This window comes from Piliocolobus tephrosceles, chromosome 5, assembly GCF_002776525.5.
Source record: "Piliocolobus tephrosceles isolate RC106 chromosome 5, ASM277652v3, whole genome shotgun sequence".
In the NCBI taxonomy this organism is placed as follows: domain Eukaryota; kingdom Metazoa; phylum Chordata; class Mammalia; order Primates; family Cercopithecidae; genus Piliocolobus; species Piliocolobus tephrosceles.
Window position 1 is genome coordinate 63,459,981 of NC_045438.1, and position 22,549 is coordinate 63,482,529.

The following is a 22,549-nucleotide window of genomic DNA, read 5'->3' on the forward strand; positions in this document are numbered from 1 at the left end:
ATTAAAATGAAAAACACAATCCAGACTACTAAGAATAGTTTCACAATAGGTGGAGTTCCCTCTCACTTAACTCAGGAGGCCCTAAAGGTACACACAGAGGAAATGTTTACGCTGTTGCCACCAGAAACCTGAAGTGTCGTGTCTCACTTTCAGTATGCAGGCCGGGCAAGAGGGCACTGTGGCCGACCAACGTTCATGTGTTGGACTCACGTGAGGAGGACCTCATCCAGGTCAAGAAACTGACAAGTTAAAACCTCAGACGCTCAGTGAGGGCCGTCTCTAAGTCCCAACTCCCTACTTACTCAAAACTTCCTGGGAAACATGACTCAGAGCATACCAAAAGTGGCTATCAGCCACCATGAACTACGCCATAAATCTGCCTTTATTAAGTTGTCTGTTGTCTGTGGAGGTCAGAAGTGGGCCAGAGAAAAAGTGTACTAGGTTCATTTAAAGATTTCACGATAGTCTCTCAGCTCTGTGCCTCTCCCAGCCTGTGGGAGAATTCCACAGGGAGACCTTGAGATAAACTGCCATTTTATTCCTAGGGTTCAAGAAAGGGGGAGGGAGAACAAAGAGACTTCTTGGAGTAAGATAGAGTGTCACTGATGCTTTATTTACATGCGTCACCATCTCTTTTACAAACTAGATTACGGTTTTAAGTGGAATACACAAGGCAATATCTACAAACACCGAGGAAAGTAAGTACTGCATCTCTATTTCATTTGGAAAGGGGAAGATTCCCAAATCAAACTGGTTTTGATCCTTAAGAAAGGCGGCAGAGTTAATTCATGGCAACATATGGTTAGACAAAATCCTCAGTAAGAATGCCATATGATAGTGTTCGCATTGAAAGAAGGATGAGGTGCTTCAAATCAAAGTCTGAACTGCTTGACTCTCGGGTGTTTAAATATGGCCACGCACCATATTTAGTTCTAGATTACATGGGGTATGAGCAAGGAATTGAAACAGATAAGACAGTTTTTACAGATACTGTATACAGATTTTTTTTCCATTCATGCAACTTTTTTCTTAAAAAAAGTTAAACATGTGAAGCCAAAATGCACAATACATTTTTTTAAATATTAACTAATTTTTCTGGTCCTCCTTCACATTTGTTTACATTTCCCATGTACATAATGTGCTAGGACAAGTATACAAGAGAAGACTGATTGCCAGGCAATGAGATAATTTTAGAGAAATAAGTGACCAGACACATAGTTCTTAAAAGCAGCCGCACACGTATTTCTGGAGTGTGGCAAGAGGCCTCATGACCAATCATTCATCAAAGAAAAATATAAACAGATACAACTAAACAAGAGGAAAATATTCCATTCATTTCAACTGCATAAAATGTTACCCACTTAAGATTTAGATAAAATATAATATACTCTTTTATTTGGGCATCTGCTTTAAGATCTCATTTGACAGGCATGATTCCATCAGAACTTCACCTCCCGTAGCAGTACTCTGCCTCTCTGGTCTCCAAGACAGGCTGGCTTTTTCGTACCTCTTTACTGGTGATTGCATTTCTACCAAAAAAAAAAAATTTTTTTTAAAAAAACATTATGCCTAATCATACAATGTTCACCCAAATACAGCAAGAAAAATAAAACTAGAGTTCAGAGCTTTCGGGGTTTCCTTTTTGCTTTGAGAGAGGATGAATAACATTTTTTGTTTTTGTTTTTTTTTGACGTGGAGTTTCACTCTTGTTCCCCAGGCTGGAGTGCAGTGGTGTGATCTTGGCTCACTGCAACCTCCGCCTCCTGGGTTCAAGCGATTCTCCTGCCTCGGCCTCCAGAGTAGCTGGGATTACAGGCATGCACCACTATGCCAGGCTAGTTTTGTATTTTTAATAGAGATAGGGTTTCTCCATGTTGGTCAGGCTGGAAAACATTTTTATTTCCCCTCGCAAGCCCTTGGCACCAACACGGAGGACTTCTTTTTGACTGCTTTATTCTTCATGGTCTTTTCCAAGAGATTCAAATGCTCCTTATTCTTTAAGTGGGGTTCACTAGGTAGAGGCACAATCTGTCTCCACCATCTTTAAACTGTGTACAAGTTTGGAAGTCACCTGAAATCACACCCTGAGCGGGGCATACTTGTCCTGAGTAGTAAGCCATGGTGTCCTCTCCTCAGGGTGGGCAAGCAACACACACAATGCTAAAAATCAACACCAAAAACAAACACAAAGTCCGCCTTGTACTACACGTGTGTGAATGATCCTCCCATTAACAGGAGTGACAAACTTCTGAATTTTTAAAATGTGTTTCAGCAATTATTATACCACAGAGGATGCAATCAAGGAAACCGAGCTCAGATTCATTCACAGTTAAAGGGGTAAACTGAGCCTGGCAGCCAGTTCTCATGCCAGGACAGTGAAGGCTTGGGATAAAGCTCTTTCCTAGCTTTGGTAACAGGTGTCAGGTTCTGGAGCCCTGAAGAGAACAGCAGATCCCAAGAGCGCATGTCACGTTTTCAACATTAGGTACTCTTCTAATTTCTCATCAAAAAGTAGGCGGCTCCCTAGAGCAGCTTATTTAGAGGCTGAGGGTGGCCTCTGATAGTTCTCATCATAAATCAAACATTACAGCTGCCAGCCCCCTTGAGGCTAAGCATTCTGCTGATATGCTCCAGATCAGAAAATTATTGTTAGGGACCTGTGACACTCACTCAGGATGTGACATGGTGGCCAACGGTTGGCCTGTCCTGAAAGCAGGGTCTCAATGTAAGGGGCAGAGGGCTCAGGCAGCACCCCTGCCCAGCCTGACCACTTTAGAACCGGGCTAGTCTCTGAGGGCCTGGCCTTTTTGCAGGAGGCTGAGGGTGAGGGTGCCGGGACCCTAGACAGGCTTCACTACCAGATTCTCGGCTGACCCTCTCCAGGGGCTGGCAGGTCTCACAGTACTTATGCTGCACTTGACTTTGCCCTGGTCTCAGCTCTCCACAACACTCTACATGTAGATGCTGTTTTAGTTACTTGAAGAAGAAAAAAACAAAACAAAAAACCAAAGCATTCCCTCTTCATTTTCCTGATCTGTTTTGTGCTGCCTTGCCCTTGTACCTCCTCTGTCCCTTCCTCAGCTGTTTCAGATTAAATGATAATCTGGTTCTAGGACATTCTGTAAGACATTCTGCCTGAAATCCAACAAACACTAGAAAAGGAGAATAAATGAGATACCACATGTCTGAAAAGAATTCAACATGTTAAAGTTGAAACACATTGGAGGGTTGCCTTTCTTACTCCCAAAGTGGCTCCCAGGGTCTGTAAAACTACAAAGGCAAGTAGCTATTTTGTTAGTTACTTTGCATATTTCTCTGAACTCAGGACAGAAGTTCTCAGGACCCTCACGCTGGAAGCACTCTGGAATTCTCCTATCCCCCCACCCTTTTCCATCTCACTCCCTACTGCAGCCCCCATGCTACTACTGCCTCTGCAATGCATCCCCACCCAGGGCAGCATCCCTTAGGAAGCTTGGAGAGGCAACCCTCCTTCACTGCTACTGGAAAGTTCTTGCATACAGCACACTACTAAAGAATCCAGGAAGTGGCTAGTATTATAAAGGAATATAGTAAGCAAGTCTGGCTCACTGACAAGCAGAACATATGAATAGAATACATACTTTAAAAAATTATACATACTTTAAAAATGAAGATTATAAACGTGTAGCAGTTTAGAAAAGGCAATGTGCTACAGATCTACTATAACCACAATTGCACAACAATTTACAGATTCAGTAAAAGGCAGGGTGAAATCAACAGGGCCATTGCTCACACATGGCAACCCAAGCGAGGCAGGAGACGTGTGACAATACCAAATGGAACTCTCATTATGCTAGGAGCTGTGATCACCACCAATATCACCCCCAGAGGAGTTATAAAGCCAAGGCGCACAAGGGGGCCCCTGGTGGCCGGTGGTGTGTGCAGGGGGTTGGGTGGCACGTCTGTGTTGGTGCCCACTGTCACGGTGCAAGCATCAGCAAGAACTCAAGCAGGGAAGTCTGTGCTGAAATACTAGCCTGTATTCCTAAGGCCCATGCATAAGGTTCCATTTTTGTACTGTACATGATAAAATATATTTATACATTTATATGCCTAATGCTTCTTATGCAAAGAAAAGAGTCTTCATATATCACTTTGGAGAAGTATGCATATGCTGTGCTAATCAGAGCATCATTACACCAATTTCATATGTACCAAAGGTGGTCCCAACTATTCCGTCTACCAAAGAAGGTAACGAATATAATCACACTTTTCAGGTTAAACAGAAAGCACCTATACAGCACCATAACTTTTTGAAAACACAACAAAATGAAATCCATAGAAGCAGAAAAAAAAGTTAAAACTGCCCTATTTTGTACTTCCATTGTGTCACTTGTACAATTACAACCTAAGCTTATATTTAAAAAATCAGTTTGTATGCTATTGCCTCTCACTCATATACTTCTAGCAGATCAGATTATACACAGCAAGGCTGAAAATAATCAAGGATGCGTATTAGGAAAACAGTGAAGTTAGAACTGCCTCAGCATTGACTTGGGTTTTTACTCTTCACACATTTCTCACTGCAAGCTTAATGCTCACCTGTAAGTTCATTTGTTCTGCAAAACAAAACACGACTGCTTTTTTTTTTTTTCCTTTTCTTTCTCCTTAAAACTGAACCTTTTAGTGGCATTTGGCAATGAGTGGAGAGCTGAGCTGATTTCTTTCCTGAAAATATCAACATCCTAGTTTCTAACCAGCAGACCAACACTGTTCACATTAGCTGAAGACACTGACATGAGATCACAGGCCCTGCTGATCTGGCACCTGTAGACCTGGTGCTGGGGTCCCATCCACAGATCACCCTGACTCAGAACTGGAGACACACTGGGCCGGACGCTGTGCTCCACTCGTTTTGCCTATGCATGGTTCAGTCCTGGACGGGTGCGCATAGCAAACAATTGTGCCATTGTTCAGTTTTCAGAAAAGGATAATTTTCTACCAAATGAAAGAAGAAAGAAAATCCCCCTTCAGTTTATGTAATTTGTTAGTTTATGGAGTTCCATGGGCTCAAAAGCTTGTGATGCTCGAACCCGGAATGGTAACTGGTACAACATTTTCCTGCTGTTTTTACATTTGCTAGGGGATGGACGGTTAACATTTTAACAGAAAAATACCGCAAGTTAATGCATGTGAAAAACTCAGAAAGTCAAAGGAAAACAAACACAAGAACAACACTTAAAACATCCCATAAACCATCGCAATATTAAAACACCACAGAATGGCCGACGGGGGTTCACGGTGTGCTCTGAACGAGGGTGGGTGGTGCTGAGGGGTGCTGTCCTCCACTGGCAGGCGGCTCACCACCCCGTACAAGGAAGATTTTGCATACTTTTTAGAGTTCTGTTCCAAGGGTAAGTGCTTCACCCAGGGTAAGGGGCCATTAACAGTCTCTGCTGGGTTAGGAAAATGGCGTGGGATTCACAAAGGTGTTAAGCTGTAAACGGTATCACTGTCCACTTGCTGAGAGCAGATTTGGCAAAGGGTTTTCTCTGTAGGTCTTGTGTCAGTTTGAGGGTCTAAAGGAGGAGAAAAGAAAACCAGAGATTAAGGGCATTGCAACAGCAACAGTGGACACCTGAGGGCCACCTGTCAAGGCCTCCCATCTCCCTCACCCACCTCAGAACCCAGGGCTGGCACAGCAAAGCTACTCTGCTACACCAGTTTCAAAGGTCTGAAATCCTAAGGACAAAGCACAAAGACTACTTACCTTACTTCTCATGTTGTTCTTATTACAAAATGCTCTGAAGTTGAAAAGCCCAAAGGGAATGGGATCATTCACTTTGGGAGATTAACAAAGAAAGCCATATTAGGGGTGTTTTGGGGGTTCTTTTTAGACATTGAAGGTGCAGATAAGATTCTGTTCTAGACTTCTGGACTGAGGGATTTCCTAGGACATGGGACTTTCCATGCCAAAACAAGGAGAGCCAGTCACCCTAAGTAGATGAGTTATACTTTTCTGGTTCTTCCTTACTGGCTATGTGGACTAACTGAATTGCTTACCACCCCTTTCCATGAATACCCCAACACCAGGGGAGATGAAATGGCCACTTTCTATAAAGGCCTTAATAAGCCTGCACTGCTGTGTGTGGGTAATCTTGACTCCCCTACTCCCCACCATAAAAAGAGTAAGTAATTACTAAGTGGGTCATCTTAAGAATTTAAGAAATGGGGTCTTGCTGTGTTGCCCAGGTTGGACTTGAACTCCTGGGCTCAAGAGAGCCTCCCGTCTCAGCCTCCTGAGTAGCTGGGACTACAGGCATGCCAATGCACCAGGTTTAGGAATCTGATTTTTGTTATTACAAATTTGCAGAGAAAAAATTATATAATACATATATGACCAAGAAATCCCCCACAAAACAGCCCATTAATAATCAACAACATTATTATTATTCTGCCTCCAATGATTATTTTGTCTTCAATTGAAAGGCACAAAAAAGGTGCTCTTAGAGCATTTGAATTTATACAAGTCTTATCAGATGTCATGTGACCACTGGGCCCAGAAAAGTTAAAGGACGGAAAAAAAAAAAGTATATTCATAGACATGTCTTAATAGCAAAAGGATGTGACATGACAGACCTCTAGACATAAGATTCTTTGTTTACGGAGACAGTGTTGGCAGTTATGGTAGTAAAGAAATGGCTCTAGGCCAAGAAATGGATAGAAAAGTGGTAGTGAAACAACATGAACTTGTGCTTTTCTCACTAGACAAGGTAAATAAGTAATGAAAAAAGCATCAATAAACTCACACACAAAATCACATTATATACATCTGCTTCTCCCACCTTTACAGGCTGTACCGTAGGGTCATCAGGAATTCTCATGCATGTACTATAGCTTCAATCTCTTCTGTGACTCTGCACTTGCTGGCAATCTTACCTTTCACTCTCAGTATTTGCAAACACAGCAGGACTTAGTATTTATGATACTTACTTATCCTTGTTAAAGCTCCAAATGGAAGAATTTAGGTTGTTTTACTGGAGGCAGGGACAATAAAGTAGAAAAAGAAGCCCCTTTCTTCTTCCTGCCTATTCCTAGGATTTAGTTTCCCTGGCTGATGGTGTTTTGGGGGCATTCTTTGCTTTGTAAAGCTACTAGATAATATTATCTTGGACTATAAAATTACGGCTTGTTGGTTCTAGAGGGAGTAAAAGCTAAAGTAAAGACTAGATCTCATCGTCTGTGAAGACCGTAGCTTGCTGAAGTCAGTGCTATTCTAACTACTTTACCTTGTCCCGCAAAGTATGAATGATTAGATAGCGTTTCACAGACATAGTCCTCTGGACTCTTCCAGAGGTTTTTTCCTGCACAATAACAATTAATAAACCACCATCCAACCTCACTATGCGATCAGTCATCGGGGACTCCCATCCCCAAGTCCCTATCCTGACTTACTGTAAGCACCAAGGGAGAAGCTGTGAAGTACTATCTAATTCAGACCCCTCTCCAGTTCCCTTGGGTATTAATTATGCAGCCACAGAAGCCAGTGCATAATGGGAAGGTGACACACTTCATTCCCCAAGTACAGACACAGGGAGTGTGGCTTGCTTCCATGTGGGCAGGGCCAACACAGGAAGGAAGAGGACAGAGGACACCCATGAGCCCCTAACAGAGCACAGTTTTGAGCAGAATAGGTCATCACCCCAAAGCCGGGGGCAAGCGGCCCATGTGGGACCGTCTAAAGCACCAACCAACCACAGTCCCCAGGCTTAATATCCATTCCTTCATCAAAAGGCTCCAAATCTTCAGAGAACTCCATTATTAAAAAGGATATGTGCGAACCACCACTTTCCCTTTCTGCAGAATGGGGTTGGGGTCACCTGTGAAGCTATGTTCTACAGCTTCTTCTGAGGTCTCCCAGGCAATGCCCTCCCAGGGAGGCCTGTTCAGGAAATCGCCTTGGTGCTTATAGGCTGAATTGGTAGAGGATTTGGCCCAGGTATAGAGGCAACTCTTGCAGAGGGCAAATTTAATACAGAAACTCCCACTCCAGATAACAGAAAGGCCACTGGTTTCCTCTGTGACAGAAGGAAAACAGACTGTAAAACACTGAAAATATAGAAGATAAATGTTGAACAGAAATACAATTATCCTTCTCAGAGGAACACCAGAATCACCATTCACAATGAAAACTGGGGTAATAAAAATAATCAAAAGGAAAGCAGCAGCTCATCTGTCTTAGATTTTTAATGGCTCTTCTGTGGCTCAATGTTTGTACATGCTTATCTGATTCAGTCAAGGACAGAAGAGTTGAGGGAGCATATTTTAAGTGAAGAAACCCAGCTACTGAGCTGGGAAAGTCAATGATACTTAGCTTGGGTACAAGTTTCATGGGTTTTAAGAAAGCTCATGTCATTCTTAAATTGTTATTTAGTTAACTGTGAGATTTATGTGTATGTGTTGATGCTCTTCTAGTTTAAAAACACATTAGATTAAGGGGCCAGGTATGGTGGCTAACGCCTGTAAGTCCCAGCACTTTGGGAGGCTGAAGTGAGTCCCCTGAGCCCAGGAGTTGGAGACCACCCTGGGCAACATGGCAAAACCCCGCCCCTACCAAAAATACAAAAATCAGTCTCATAACCTGGTCTCAAAATAAATAAATAAAATTTTAAAATGCTGTGAGAAAACATATCAGATTAAGTAAAACTTTTGAAAAGAACATAAAGCATACAGCTGATGGAATTATAGTTTACTTTGCAACTACTAGGCAATATGCCAATTAACAATAAATACAAAAATGTTGTTCTGTCCCAAGGGTGGCTTTCACTAATAGGGGAAGACGCCCTCCCTCCCCTCCCTGCCCAATAAACAAGTTTGAAATCAATTGTTGATACAAAGAAAATGAAATGCGGAGACCAAATAAATGATGAAGTCCATTCTAAAAATATCTATGGATGCTGTCATCTGGTCTCTGCTGAGAGCAAGTCCCTCTATAATCTTGGCATCTGTAGGGAAGACAAGTTTCTGCCTAATTATCACCATAAATCACATGATACTCTAAGAAAGGAAAATGCCTCCAAAAACTACACACAGCATAACAACATACATGTTCCTACTGTTGTCCTCCCACAACTTAATCCACTGTGAAAATTTTTTCAGTAGTGTTTTTATCTTCTTGGCAGAGAAGAACAGAACAGGAACCCAATACTAAATAGGACATGGAAGAAAAAAGAGATCATAAGTTGAAACCTTCACATCCACAAATCCATGAAGGTTATCAACTGTTTTCCTAGCTAGACAGAACTAGATGATTTGAGGTAAGTTTGCCCCACAAGTAAAAATAAAGTGAAACACCACTTTCTTCACTCTTTAAAAAGAAAGATAATTTTAGCCAAACTTTCAACCCCTGGAGCAAGCTGGGGACTAAATATGGAACGCTTAGGATAGAAAAGGAATTGATATTCATGCAACCTGACAAGGAAGTCTCACATGGACTCCCGACGACAGGGGTGGGTTTCAGAGTTTGAATATTTCCATTCAAACACTCAAAGAAATGTCTGCCTGATGCCATCTCTGCTTCATTCCCAGAGGAACTTCAGAGACACGCAATCCACATGAGCCACAGTCATCTGCCAGCATCCACTAAGGCTTGGGTAGCTGGTGTCACCCCAGGAAAACAATGCTTTTGCAGGTCTTGGGTTAGGCAGCCATATCTAATTTTGGAGCACTAAAATGGAGTTCATCTTCCAGGCAAAATTTATGCAGCTCAGGAAAACACGTTAATGCATACCATGCTTTGGCTTAATTTGGTCATTCTTCAATATCTTCTAGATTGAAATGGGTGATGAAAGAGTTAGAGAGGTTCATGGGAACCAGCCTGATGGTCACTGACGGCAGGTGCCTGGTCGATGAGAATCCAGTCCTCTGCCTGTGATGCACGCCAAACAGAGACATCCTCCATGTCTGCCAGAGAGGAAGATTTAGGAGGTGTAGCTCTGTTAAAATCCCTTTTGGCAAAGGCTGTCAAGTTGCCATTTTAGGCACTGAACAGTTTTTGAGGGAAACAACAGGTATAGAAGTTTAAGCCAGGATGGCAGCCAGGTTTGTATTCCGTTGAGGAGCCTCCCTAAAGGAAAGTCAAATTTCCAGGAAATCTACCTCATTGACTCTGGTAATTTCTAACAGGCAAGTAAAGCACCTGTGGAGAAAGTGAGGCTATCACAGGGAAGCTTAGAATGAGCTTTTCATGGCAAAGAAGACAGGGTGATACTAGAAAGGTACTCAACTACACACATTATTAACAAAACCCCTTCATTTGTGTAAAACACAAGCCTGACTTGTGTAAAGGCTGCCTTGTACTGCCTCCCAGTAACTCCTGGGCTTGGTCAAGGCAGCAGGTGAACCAGTCTGGGAAGGCTGGTGACAGGGCCCTCCAGAGCCTTCGCCTCCAGGACACCTCAGAGCCTAGACCTGGAGTAGACTGCCCTTCCAGCCAGCCTTTGTGCTGTGCTGATAAAACCCAAGGGAGACACACAGGGAGGGCGGTAGTCATCCTCATACTTCACAGCTGAGGGACAAAGAGCTGGGGGTCACCTGCTGGGAGGCACCAGCTTTTCTGTTGCTTAAAGTTAGCGATTATTGATGGCTAAAGTAAGTTTAAGAATGCCCTATCTCTGACTTTATGTTGAGGCAGGGATTATGTTAACCAATACTCTTCACATATCCAGAGTCAACTATGAATACTAATATGGCAGAAATATGATAGGTATTGATTTACTGTCAACAGCAAAGTTGCAGAGATTTAGTATTTTCTTAAGATTCTTAGATTGGCAAACCACATATAATAGTATGTAAAGTTTTAGATTATGTTCTTTTTAAAGGCCTAGTTTTCAGGCAAAAAGCCTTTAAAGGGTGTCTCGATCCTCTCTGAATTTATGGTTATTTAACTTTATTATAATATCCAAAACACTTAGCTGGTAAAGGCCTGTGGGTTCAAGTTCCACTGTCCTCATCCACGCTTTAAGGCCCACTACTGCTTCTGGGAACAAACCCTCCGCTTGTCTGATGGGTCAGGTTCAAAGACACTTTACCTGGACGGCTCTTCTTACCACCCATGCGAATCACCTACATATTCAGATGGCTCCTCCAGCCCCACCTTCCTTATGCTATCCTTGACTCAATTCTTATGCCACTCACCTAGTACCTAATCATAATATGCCTGAAATGGCAACTTTTTCAGGGGCTCCCAATAGGTTGAACTCCTTGAAAGCTGAGCAAAGTCTTCAAATCAAATCAAACACTTATGGAGCACCTACTACTTTAAGAGCACTGTCTGGTATCTGCCCCCGTGCAGCACATATTCCAGTGGAAGAAACGCAATTTTCTTGATGTCCCAAGTAACCTGGTAAGTTGAAAGTACTAAATGGATGCACAATAAATGTTGGCTGAATCAATGAAAGAACCATCCTCCTGGAAGAACCCTCTTCCTCTTTGACAACTCCAACACTCAGCATCCTTTCATTGCAACTGCTTCCATGACCTACTCATATTTGCCAAGAGTTAGTTTGAGTCCAGGCAGAACCTACTGCCTGGGTGGGATATGACCTAGGATTTGCGGCACTTTTTGTGAAAAGGATGGTTTCCAATAATTAAATTTCTAAAACTCCTATTTCTTACAGATGAAATCAATACAAGGCACAATTTTAACATTCAACTAATTCTCAAGTATTTAATAAAAAGTTTATCTTCTCCCATCCTTTCTGTATATCCCACCATATATATCCTTATCACCAGCCCCCAAAGTAAGAGACTTCCTACTCTAAGTCTCAGGTTGCTGTCAATAAAGTGATTCACCATTTAAAAACAACAGGGAACTGTAGTACAGGAGGAAATGTTCAGAGTCATCAACCATGACCTGCATATCACGATGTTTATGTTCGCTGGGTGTGACCCTATCCTGTATGACTCTTCACTGCATTTACTGGGGTGTGTGTATGTGGGGGGCGGGGCAGGGATGAATGACAGGAGTGTGCAGGCTGGGATGCCCTAGATCCCTGGAGGGTAGGTGGAAGTGCAGGTGTAATTGCCAGCCCATCTCAGGGTTTAGCTACCAAACAGTGAAGGGAGGGTCTCTAATAAAGTCTTCTTTTCCTGCTTTACATACACAGGATTTTGAGAGACGATGTAATTTTTCCAAGTGATTCTGAAACTGAAAACACAGAATCAGCTAGTTAAGTTCTACAAATAGTCCAAACCACCTGTAAGGTATGACCAGGACAGACAGGTGACACAGATGGTGGTCATGTAACAACCATCACACCAGTGCAACAGAGGAACTGAGAGGGACTCCAGGTGGCTCCAGGACTGACAGAGACAAAGGAGCGCCCTGAGGCCAGCGGTCTGGCCAGGCATACATATTCCAGTAGTGAAGGGAATCTGCATGTGTGGACCCGGTGCCCCTCTTCTTACAGCTTGGCCTGCACTTGCACCGCGGTGTAAGCGCTGGCCGGGGCTGCCTCCCACGGGGCACCCCATCCCAGCCAGCAGGGCAGTCTGAGTAGAACGTGACAGGTAGGGCAGGCAGTGCTTTGGTTTCTGTTACTCGGTGGGCAGGCAGCATTTTCAGGTAAACAAACATTAGGGCCACCTTCTAACAGGTCTATCAGACAAGACACTTTCTGATTACTTATAACTAGGTTGGGCGGTATTGCTGTCTGATCTTTTTTGAACATACAAATGACCAATGAAAGCTCCAATTAATTACAGTGGCGAATACAGAAATGAAGGCCTAGTGGAAATTTACTGAAAATTTCGACCTCAGAACTCTTGGACTCCTACGTCTGGTCTTCTCTTCTTAGTTACTGATTTCCCCTAAGGAATCAAGTCAAATACTCCACACAAACATAAACACATTAAAAAAAATAATAAAACAAAAAACCCCCACAACCTTATGGCTCAGACTTCTTTCATCAGAGACAAAGCAGGAAAAGAAGAGGGAAGGGAGACGGAGAGAAAGAAGAAAGAGGATGAGAGAGGAAGAGACAGGGAGAAGGAGAGGGAGGGAGAGAGAGGAGACATACTGACATCCAAACCTTCAATCAAACCAAGACTGTCAATTACAGTTTTAGCCTTCAGAAACACTGGAATTACCCTCTGAGACTTCGTGACTAAGGGATCCTATTCTTTAATAAATGAATGCCATGGATTTTAGCAAAAAAATAGGCTATTAAAAACAAAGTCGACCTAAAATTAAAAACTAAGGTGCACATCTATTACTGAGCAGGAAAGACACAAAAGACTTGCATCCCAGTGTCCAGTGGCTCTACAGGGCAGTATATTTTAGTCCCACGTCTGGCTGCTGCTTATTTAGAAGCGCCTAGAGAAGAACAGCCTATTTTTTTTCTGGGTTTTCACTCAATTTAGAATTGGAAGAGATGTTAAGGGTACAGTGACTGTCTTTCCTGAACCCCAAGTTGTATCACAGTAACTAATAAGAGATAAACCACATGCTTTGGGGAGACCCAAGGCCAGACTACTGCCACCACCATGCTATTATGTGTTGCTCCAAGACAGCCCTAGGAGGGACTGCAATGGCTCTTAGTCTCTCTGAGTGGCTTGGGATGACTGGCATTGGGAAGACAAAGATGGCATTGCCAGATTCCTCCCAACAGCAGGAGAGGTTCAGGCTTGAGGCTCTGAGGCAGCTGAAAAGAGCAGGGTAGGGCATCTCCTTCAGCAGGGCTTGCTGCTAGCCCCTGTGGACACCGATGGGTACCCATGCTAAGCAGAGCTGAAGCCAGACAGCTGGGACTTCCCAGGCGATCCTTTAAAGATGCTAATGGAGCACTTTGGATACCACATACAGCTCTCCTCACAACATCTGTAGCATTAGTTCCGTTTAACAGCCCCTCTAATGAGTACCCCCAAACTGGTAGGCAGAACTTCTAAGGGATGTCGACTCTGGAAATAAAAGTTTGCATACCAACAGGTAACTGTAGATCCCTTTTTAATGAAAAACCCAGTTGAGTCTAGTTCACTGAGGAAAAGAGTCACTCTTTCTGCCCATAGTTTAAGACTGGCGTGGCTGCTTCCTGCTTCCACTATTAACCTCTGGAGCTGTTTTAAATCACAATAAACATTAAACAACGTTTTTTAAAAGGTGCCAAAAGACATTAGCCCATATCAGAGGTAGCCCTTCTAGGAGCTCTGTGAGGCCAGTTTTAATTTTAACCTTATTTTATAAATAAGCAAACTGAAACTGAGAGATGAGCGACTTGACTCCAGGACACACAGCCATGAAAAAGGCAGCCTTCTGCTGCAAGTCCCACAGCTCCTCTGCCATCCCACAGGATCTCACTTAACTAGGAGTGGGCTGCAGGGGAGGCTTTTTTAATCCACAGCTCCCTCAGAGCAGAGCCCCAGGGACAGTGTGCTGCAGTGGGCGGCTCATGTCCAACCGTGATGAACTCACCAGCTCTAGAAATCAAACATAAAGTGCTCTGCAGAGCTTTTAAAAGAAATCAGCATCTGGATTCAGCCTGAACTCTGACCTGTTAGTACGGAACTCCTCAAGTCTTAGGGTCTGTGTTTTTGTGGAACAGACCGTGTGACCATGGAACAGAACCCCTGAATGCAGGGTTGTTGTCCCAGAAAACCAGGCACATCAGTCTGCCACACCACATGCGCCTCTGCTCCAAACTTGTGAGCAAGGCAGTCTTTGGCTCTACGACAAACTGTCATTACCACTGCCACCACTTTCCCCACTAGACCACGCATTCTTTAAGGGAGGGACCCTTTTTATCCATTTCTGCCCCCTGTGCCCAGCAGGTACCCAACAGATGACCTGTGCTTAACGATTTCAGGCCTTTCTTGAGCACTTCTATCAACATGGGTCTACCACTTTGCCGGGCAGCTAGCTCACGCATGGATATGGCTGAGAAACACTAGATATATGACAAGGTCATACAAAAAACTCAGCAAGAAAGGGAGAAAAAGGACAAAGCCCTAGTCTCCAAGGGGGTGCTGACTCCTTTCAGCAAAACTCCAGGACAGGATTTCTTAAGGGGGTTGCTTAGAACATTGGTGCTATGGTTTCTTGAAGAAAAAGGATTTGATTCAAGATATCAAACACTTCAGGAAACACTGTATAACACATCCAACCCTAGAAGGTTCATAATGTGTATTATCCTTTAACGCTCTGAGAAGTTCTCTTGGAAATAATCCAATTTCTCTTTAACACGGTATTTCTTAAACTTATTTGACCACAGAATCCATTTTCTATTTCACACCTATGACTATCTTGAGGATCTAGTATTCCAAGAAACATTTTGAGAAACATTGACTTATAGGACCTCTAAATACTAATTTGCAAAACACATTTTAAATTCATTTTAGTTTCTGAAACTTTAAAATTCAAAACAATTTGGAGGACTGGGGAAAGCAATACTTTGAAATTCAATGAACACATCAGCAAAACCAGGGTGAAGCAGGTGGTGTCTCTTGCAAGGTGGAGAATCTCCATCTTGGGATGCAAGTCCAGTAAATATGTGTCTCCAAGTCAGGGAAGAGAAAGCAGTCCGCAAACATTCTCCCACTGGGCCCAAGGTCAAGGAGGACCTCCAGGAGGCAATCTCTCCAGCAATGGCAAAGAAGCAGGTCCCAGAAAGCCCCCTTCTCCCATCTCCAAATAGAAAGGTAAGCCTGTGAGAAGCACAGGTGGCCCCTGGGGGAAGACTACTGATAGAAAATGTTGTTTACAAGATGCTGCTAAGCATTATGAACACTCTAAGTTATAAGAGTAATTCTGGTGATTTTCACCCTGTTTGTTTATGTTCTACATGAGTCCTCTGGACAGAAGAGACCTTCCAGAAAGCTGTTTATAAACACAACTGCTTGAAGGAGGAGCCACTCAGGCTCTGTCTCCATGCTGAGCAGGCTGGCCAGAGGTGAAAACAGGTGCATTTTATAAAACCAACAAGCCCAGGAAGAGCAGCCTTCATGCTAAACGTCACTGCTTTCCAGGAAAAAACAGCGTATGTAGCAAGTATACCAGCCTCTGCAAAGAAAACCCTTTTTTTATGGCCATATCAATTTTCTCTTGCGCTCATTGACACTAAAAAGATCCCAAAATTCTCTCCCTGAATGACAGTTCAGACTTTTGGCTTTTTTTAAAAGGTAAGAATAAAGATCCGTGAAGACACAGAATTCTTCATGCTAGCATACTATAACCAGACTATAGTCACAAGTACAAATAACAGAGTGTATTCTCCATGTAATTCATAACAGATTCATATTTATCAGATATTACATTCCCTAAAACAGAAATATCTACATCAATCAAAAACACGACATAGCTAGTCTATATTACCTGTATTTGGTTAGAATTAGTTCTATCCCCAACATAAATTTTAAAGACATACTAGAATCACAGCATTAAAACATCAGTCAAACAAGCATCAAATATTTACTCCTTTTGGGAAGTAGCCTACATGTAAATTCTAAATGGCTTCCAATACTGCAGCCTGCTGATGCCACACTAGTACACCACTATTTCTTTCCAGCTCCATATCATAACACGGACCTCACCAGGTCCATTTCACAGACAAAATGTTAGGGTTCAAGTTTAAAATTATACATACCATGCACCTTTAAAACTTGATGAGGCTGTCTTCTTTTGACAAATGAGAAACCTAATGTTCTACGAGATTGAGTGATGTGGCAGAGACAAGAAGAGAACCACCCCTCCCCTCTCCCTCTGGGCTTTTGCTGGTGGATGTTTCCCAGTCTTCCCTAATGGTGTCTCCAAATGTCAAAAGATGAAGATGAATGAAAGTCCGTGAATGCAGGCATCTTTGTTACCAAATTAAGGTGAGATTGAAGCTCCTTTCCCTCAGAGAGGACACATGTCAAACTCAAGAGGGCTGACCGGAAGCTCGAGCTTACAGTACCACACCAGCTCATGACCATCTCTGCCACCAACTGTAAACATGTGCACCAAGCTTTATGAACACCTGAGAGAACACAGTGCCCTTCACGACCCAGCAGCCAGCCCTCCAAAAAAAGTATCGCTATTTTTTCTTTTCCAGATAGACCTAAGGGTCAAAGGATTCTACCCGTGGTCTAAAATGAACGATCTGTGTGAAACACCCAGCCCTCCAGAGAAGCATCTTGCCACAGCTCCTCAGCAAGACTGCCTGTCAACTGAGCAGACCGCTCCATTAACACAAGAAGGCTCAGACTCAGCATCACATGACCTTCTGCGAGCAAGCCAGGAAGTCAGTCTGGAGAAACACTAAGAAAAAGTTCAACCAAGAAAGTTATTAGAGAGCAACTCTTGGGAAGCTGGGACACTTAATTTGAGAGCAGTGGGGTGTCACAGTCTGACCTCAGCCCCATTCTGTGAATTGAGGAGAGTCTTCAATGAAGTGACAGTCACAGTTAAGTTTTAAAGTAAAAAATACACTTCCGGTTGCATGTGCTCCTGGCTGCTGAAATGAACAATGGATTCCAAGGCAAAAATGGAAATTCTAAACCAGAAACTAGATCCCCTCACAGCCCCCACTGCCCTTTGGATGGTTCTTTAAATGCTCTGTGGTCATACTGAGCTAGTCTACTTTCAGGAAAATTTGGTGACTTTTCATTTTTAGCTGAAGAAGTATCTTCTCTTTTTTTTTTTTTTTTTTTTTGAGACGGAGTCTTGCTCTGTCGCCCGAGCTGGAGTGCAGTGGCCAGATCTCAGCTCACTGCAAGCTCCGCCTCCCGGGTTTACGCCATTCTCCTGCCTCAGCCTCCGGAGTAGCTGGGACTACAGGCGCCCGCCACCTCACCCGGCTAGTTTTTTGTATTTTTAGTAGAGACGGGGTTTCACCGTGTTAGCCAGGATGGTCTCGATCTTCTGACCTCGTGATCCGCCCGTCTCGGCCTCCCAAAGTGCTGGGATTACAGGCTTGAGCCACCGCGCCCGGCCAGAAGTATCTTCTCAAAACAACCTCCCCCAAAATATTCTGAGGCAAAGATGACACTAAGGCTCCATTAGGATATAATAATGAAATGTATTATCCTCAATGCAATAATTTATTATCAAAATCATAGTTCACCAGATAACCTTAAAAAATCTAAGTATTTAAATCTCCCTTAGTTTTTTGTACAATCCTTTAGAATTACACACATACGAGAAAGATCTGCTGTTCAACCAAAAGGGAAGCCAACACTTGAAAAATTAGAAAAAACTGATGCCTTTTCTTCTGAACACATTTTTTCCAATGAACTAGAAAGGGGTCTTCTTACAATCACACTCAAATTAAAATTTATTCGTGTCTTTAAACGCCTATTCTTAAAGGAAGACAAACCATTTATTCTTTTAAAAGCCAAATATCTACATTTCTAAAGACAAATCTTCCATATTCTTCTCCTTAAAGGAAGACAAACTAGTCTTCTAAAGGCCAAATATCTACATTTCTAAAGTCAAATCTCCACCAGTCCAAGTTCTGGTATGGCACTGAACTGGCTGGCATGGAAGTACTGTCACCCTACTTAGCTTCCATTACAGTCTTTTCACCATCTCAAGGGGTATTAAATGACTGAAATCAGATATCTGAGTTCCATTAGGGGTCTCTTATGCCTGAGAAAGTTGAGAGGCTTTAGCATCACAACACTCTTAACATTCCCCATTCTGCAACTACCCATGAGCTGGAGTGAGCTCGCCACAGGAGACCCTTGTAAGTCCTTCATCACGGTGGAGGGTTAAACGAGGCTCAAGTTTTTACGGCTTTGAATTCCCTTGCTTTTTACACCACTTAAAGAAGCCTGTAAGTAGCTTGCTGAGACTGAAACAAAACAAAGCAAAAGGGCTGGAGCACAGAACAGAACCCGTTAACAACAGGGTGGCCAGTGGTGCAAACCTGTTGTAGAAGATCCCAGTATTCATCTTACTTCTTGAGGAGGAGAGTTTTTAGGGAAAGCTTGTCTATTATCTGCTACTTTGACTCCAGTTCAGAGCACTCCCCGTCCCCCATTTTTTTTTAACCAGTTAGAGAGAATAAGGAAGAACTACTATGGGGGTTCAAGTCATTTAAGAAATGAATCTAGCTCTGTAACCTTGGGCAAATTATCTAACCTCTCTGGGCTACCTGGTTGCCCATTTGTCAGTATACCTAGTTGCATGGTACATATTTCAACCCCACTGCAGTTTTCAAAGCACTTTCACATGCTTTAGTGCATTTGATTCTTGTAATAACCCTGTGAAGTAATGGGGGCTATTATCCTCATTTTATAAAACTGGAATTTGAGACTCAAGAGACCTAAGACATACCCATAGTGGTAGTAAGAAAGTGGTAGAAGTGGGCCTGAACCTCAATTCCTGATTTCAATCAAATGCTTTTCTTACCACATCACACTGCCTGATCTTTGTGGTTCCAAGAACATTAAAATGCCACAATTGAAAAAAATCTCCATCACCATTCACAACCTGTGTCACTCTATGTTTGGAAACTGCTGACATCATTTATAGTTTGGGGAACAAGCAGAAGAACACAAGTACTCCCTCACAAAAACACTTGTGCTTTCAACTTAATTTCTTGGCTTTTTTCCAAGAGATAGGTTCTTGCTCTACCGCCCAGGATGGAGTGCAGTGGCATGATCGTGGCTCACTGTAGCCTCAAACTCCTGGGCTCAAGGGATTCTCCTGAGAAGCAGGGGCTATAGGTGTGTGCCACCATGCCCAGCTAATTTTTTAAGTTTTCTGTAGAGATGGAGTCTTGCTATGTTGCCCATGCTGGTCTCTCTGACTCCCGGCCTCAAGCAATTCCTGCTTCAGTCTCCCATAGTTTTGGGATTATAGGCATGAGATACTGTGCCTGGCCTCTTACTTTTTTAAAGGCTTAGCTCTTGAATGCTAGCTAATAAAGATGCTTAGTACTTAGATAAAGATTAATAGATTTTGCTTGTTAGAAATATTCATATATGAAAGAGTCTAGAATACATATTCTGCAGGTAAATCAGAAGCACCTGCCAATCATTACTTTACAAGGAACCAAAGATGAAGAACCTGTAACACTGGAGATTGACAAAAGCAGTGATGGACCAGAAAGTCTTTCTAGGAAAGCCCTTTGGCTGGGGTCCTTAACCCTGAAGTATGACCATCCCTCTCCTTCTCTTCTATTCTCATCCATCCATCAAGTAGGGCAACCTGCGTCATAGGCCAGTGAGGACAACTGGATGCAAAAAAGAATGCGATCTCTGAATGTGTATGTGTTCTCTTCACTAGCAGTAAATTTCTGAACTATCAGCAAACTGTGGGGAAGGGCACCTGACAGTCCTATTTGGTTTGCAGGTAAAACCCTGAGATGGAACTGGCTGGGAGCCATATTATGTGCACCACTGCTCCATGGTTCTCAATGTGGAATGAAATTCAAAGTAAAGAGAAGACAGGCTCCCCCAGAGATCCCCCCGATCCCCATATTGTTATTTTTATTCCATAGCATTGGGCACTGACCTGCTTTGCCCACTTCCCCTTCCTCAGTGATCCTTCAGCCTGGCACCCAGCTCTGAGATGAGGCCTGCTTAGCACCAGTGAAGTTCCCCACGTTCAAACCAACAACATTCTGTGTGGAGATGAGGGAATCAAAGTTAAAATCCAACCCATCAGCATCCATGAGTTCGCTGCGGATAATGGACTCCATGTCACATTCCAAGCTCCCATTGAACATGTCCAGGTCCAAGTCGCTGGGGAACTTCTCATGGCCCATGACGGGCAGGTTTGCACTAGTTGAGTACAAGGAGGAGCCTGAGAGAGAGTCCGAGAGGGTTTGCATAGACTGGCTGACAGGAGACTGCTGCTGGTGTTTGGCTGACCCAAGGCTGCTGGACTCACTCAAGCCCATGTTGCTGACAGAATTCGACAAGGCACGGCTGCCACCAAGAGCGCCCTGGGTTTGGTGCTGGTGGTGGAGCAAGTTCTGATTGACCAAACTTCCCTGGTTAGGCTGGGCAGCAAAGGACATCATTGGGTCATTGCGAAGCATCACGTTCCGGCGGGAATTCTGGGCAGACACAGCGGTGCTGGCCTGAGACATCAAGGGGTCCGACTGTGTCATCATGACATCGCTGTGGCTAAGTGAGTCCGAAGTGAGCAGGTCCTGGAGTGTCTGGTTACCATAGTGTGACATGGAAGAGAAGGTAGCTGGCTTGTTCTCTTGGATGGTCTGCATGGGAGACTGGCGTAGGGAGTTCAGAGATGAAGGTCCAAACACCGTGCTGTTGAAGGAGCTGGTTGGGGAGCCCAGGCCCGAGCCCTTGGTGGTATATGGGAAGCTAGAGCTCCGCTGCATGAGTCCCCCAGTGGGTGATGGCTGGGATGGCGGGAGCGTGATGTTATCCAGCAGGTCGTCCATGAGGTTTTCAGTCAGCCCATCATTCAGATTCATGGTGCCTGCCATATCAGTCAGCCGTGGCAGTTCTACCGTGCACGGCTTGTTCACTGAAGGTGACAGGCTGGCTGAGCTGCTGTAGAGCATGGGCGAGAGAGGCGCATCGTCGTCCTGAACTTCATCCAACTCTGTACTTGCCATGATGGGCGACAGGCGGCCACTGACTGTGCTGGCGTTAGAATTGGTGCGTGAACGGAAGTCCGTCCACGCATCCAGCTCATCACTGCTGCGTGACGTGGGGCTGCCAGGCCACTTGGAGAGCTGGGAGGGACTGTCGTCAGCTGATTCAGGGGCTGTCTGCAGGGCTGCCTTCTTCTTGGCTGCACGGCCACGGCTCTTGGTATACTTGTTGCTGTTGTCCATGGAGACAGCCCGCCGTCGTGGGGCTTTTCCGCTCTTCCCCCCATCCGGGTTGATGATCCACCAAGAGCTCTTGCCAGTTCCCTCATTCTGGACCCGCATGAATCGACTATGCAGCGACAGGTTGTGCCGGATGGAGTTCTACAGGGAGAAGAGAAAACAGAGTATGAACCAGAATGGTCCAAAACAGAGCACCCAGATGATATAGTAACCCAAACTCCTCATTTATTTTTTATTTTATTTTTTTGAGACAAAGTCTCACTCTGCTGCCCATGCTGGAATGCAGTGGTGCAGCCTCAATCTCCTGGACTAAAGTGATCCTGAAGCACCTGTAACTAGGACTATAGGCGCATGCCACCACGCCTGGTTAATTTTTATATTTTTTGTACAGATGGGGTTTTCCATGTTACCCAGGCTGGTCTCAAACTCCTAGACTCAAGAGATCCTCCCACTTCGGCCTCCCAAAGTGCTAGGATTATAGGCATGAACCACGGTGCTGGCCAACTCCTCATTTTTTAAAGCTGCCTCAATTTCAAAGGTTAAAAAAAATCCAACCTAATTCAAAAAGACAAATATCTGCATGACCCTCTTTGGGAATAAAATGACATGTTAAATGGCAGTTTTCATATCTAGGGGGGAGGGAGATGATTTCACGTCCAAGAGATACTGGGAATAGATAAGCTCACTGATAGTAGTTTTCCCCAAATTCCTAGGTTTACTGGCCTTTCTGTAATTCTATTGCCCATATTGAAGTTCACACTTGGAATTTACTACCACACGCCTCT

The 22,549-nt window shown here is 43.8% G+C and overlaps 1 protein-coding gene across 1 annotated transcript in view; it reads right to left on the minus strand.

Moving 5' to 3' along the window:
- Window positions 1-587: 587 nt before the first annotated feature.
- FOXO3 (forkhead box O3) overlaps window positions 588-22,549 on the minus strand; it is a 124,983-nt gene continuing 103,021 nt past the window's right edge. Inside the window, exons 2-3 of the mRNA XM_026454411.2 lie at window positions 20,471-21,905; window positions 588-5,558 (exon numbers count right to left, since the gene is read on the minus strand). Coding sequence (XP_026310196.1) covers window positions 20,505-21,905 — 1,401 coding nt within the window. The 3' untranslated portion in view covers window positions 588-5,558; window positions 20,471-20,504. The remainder of the gene's footprint in view (window positions 5,559-20,470; window positions 21,906-22,549) is intronic.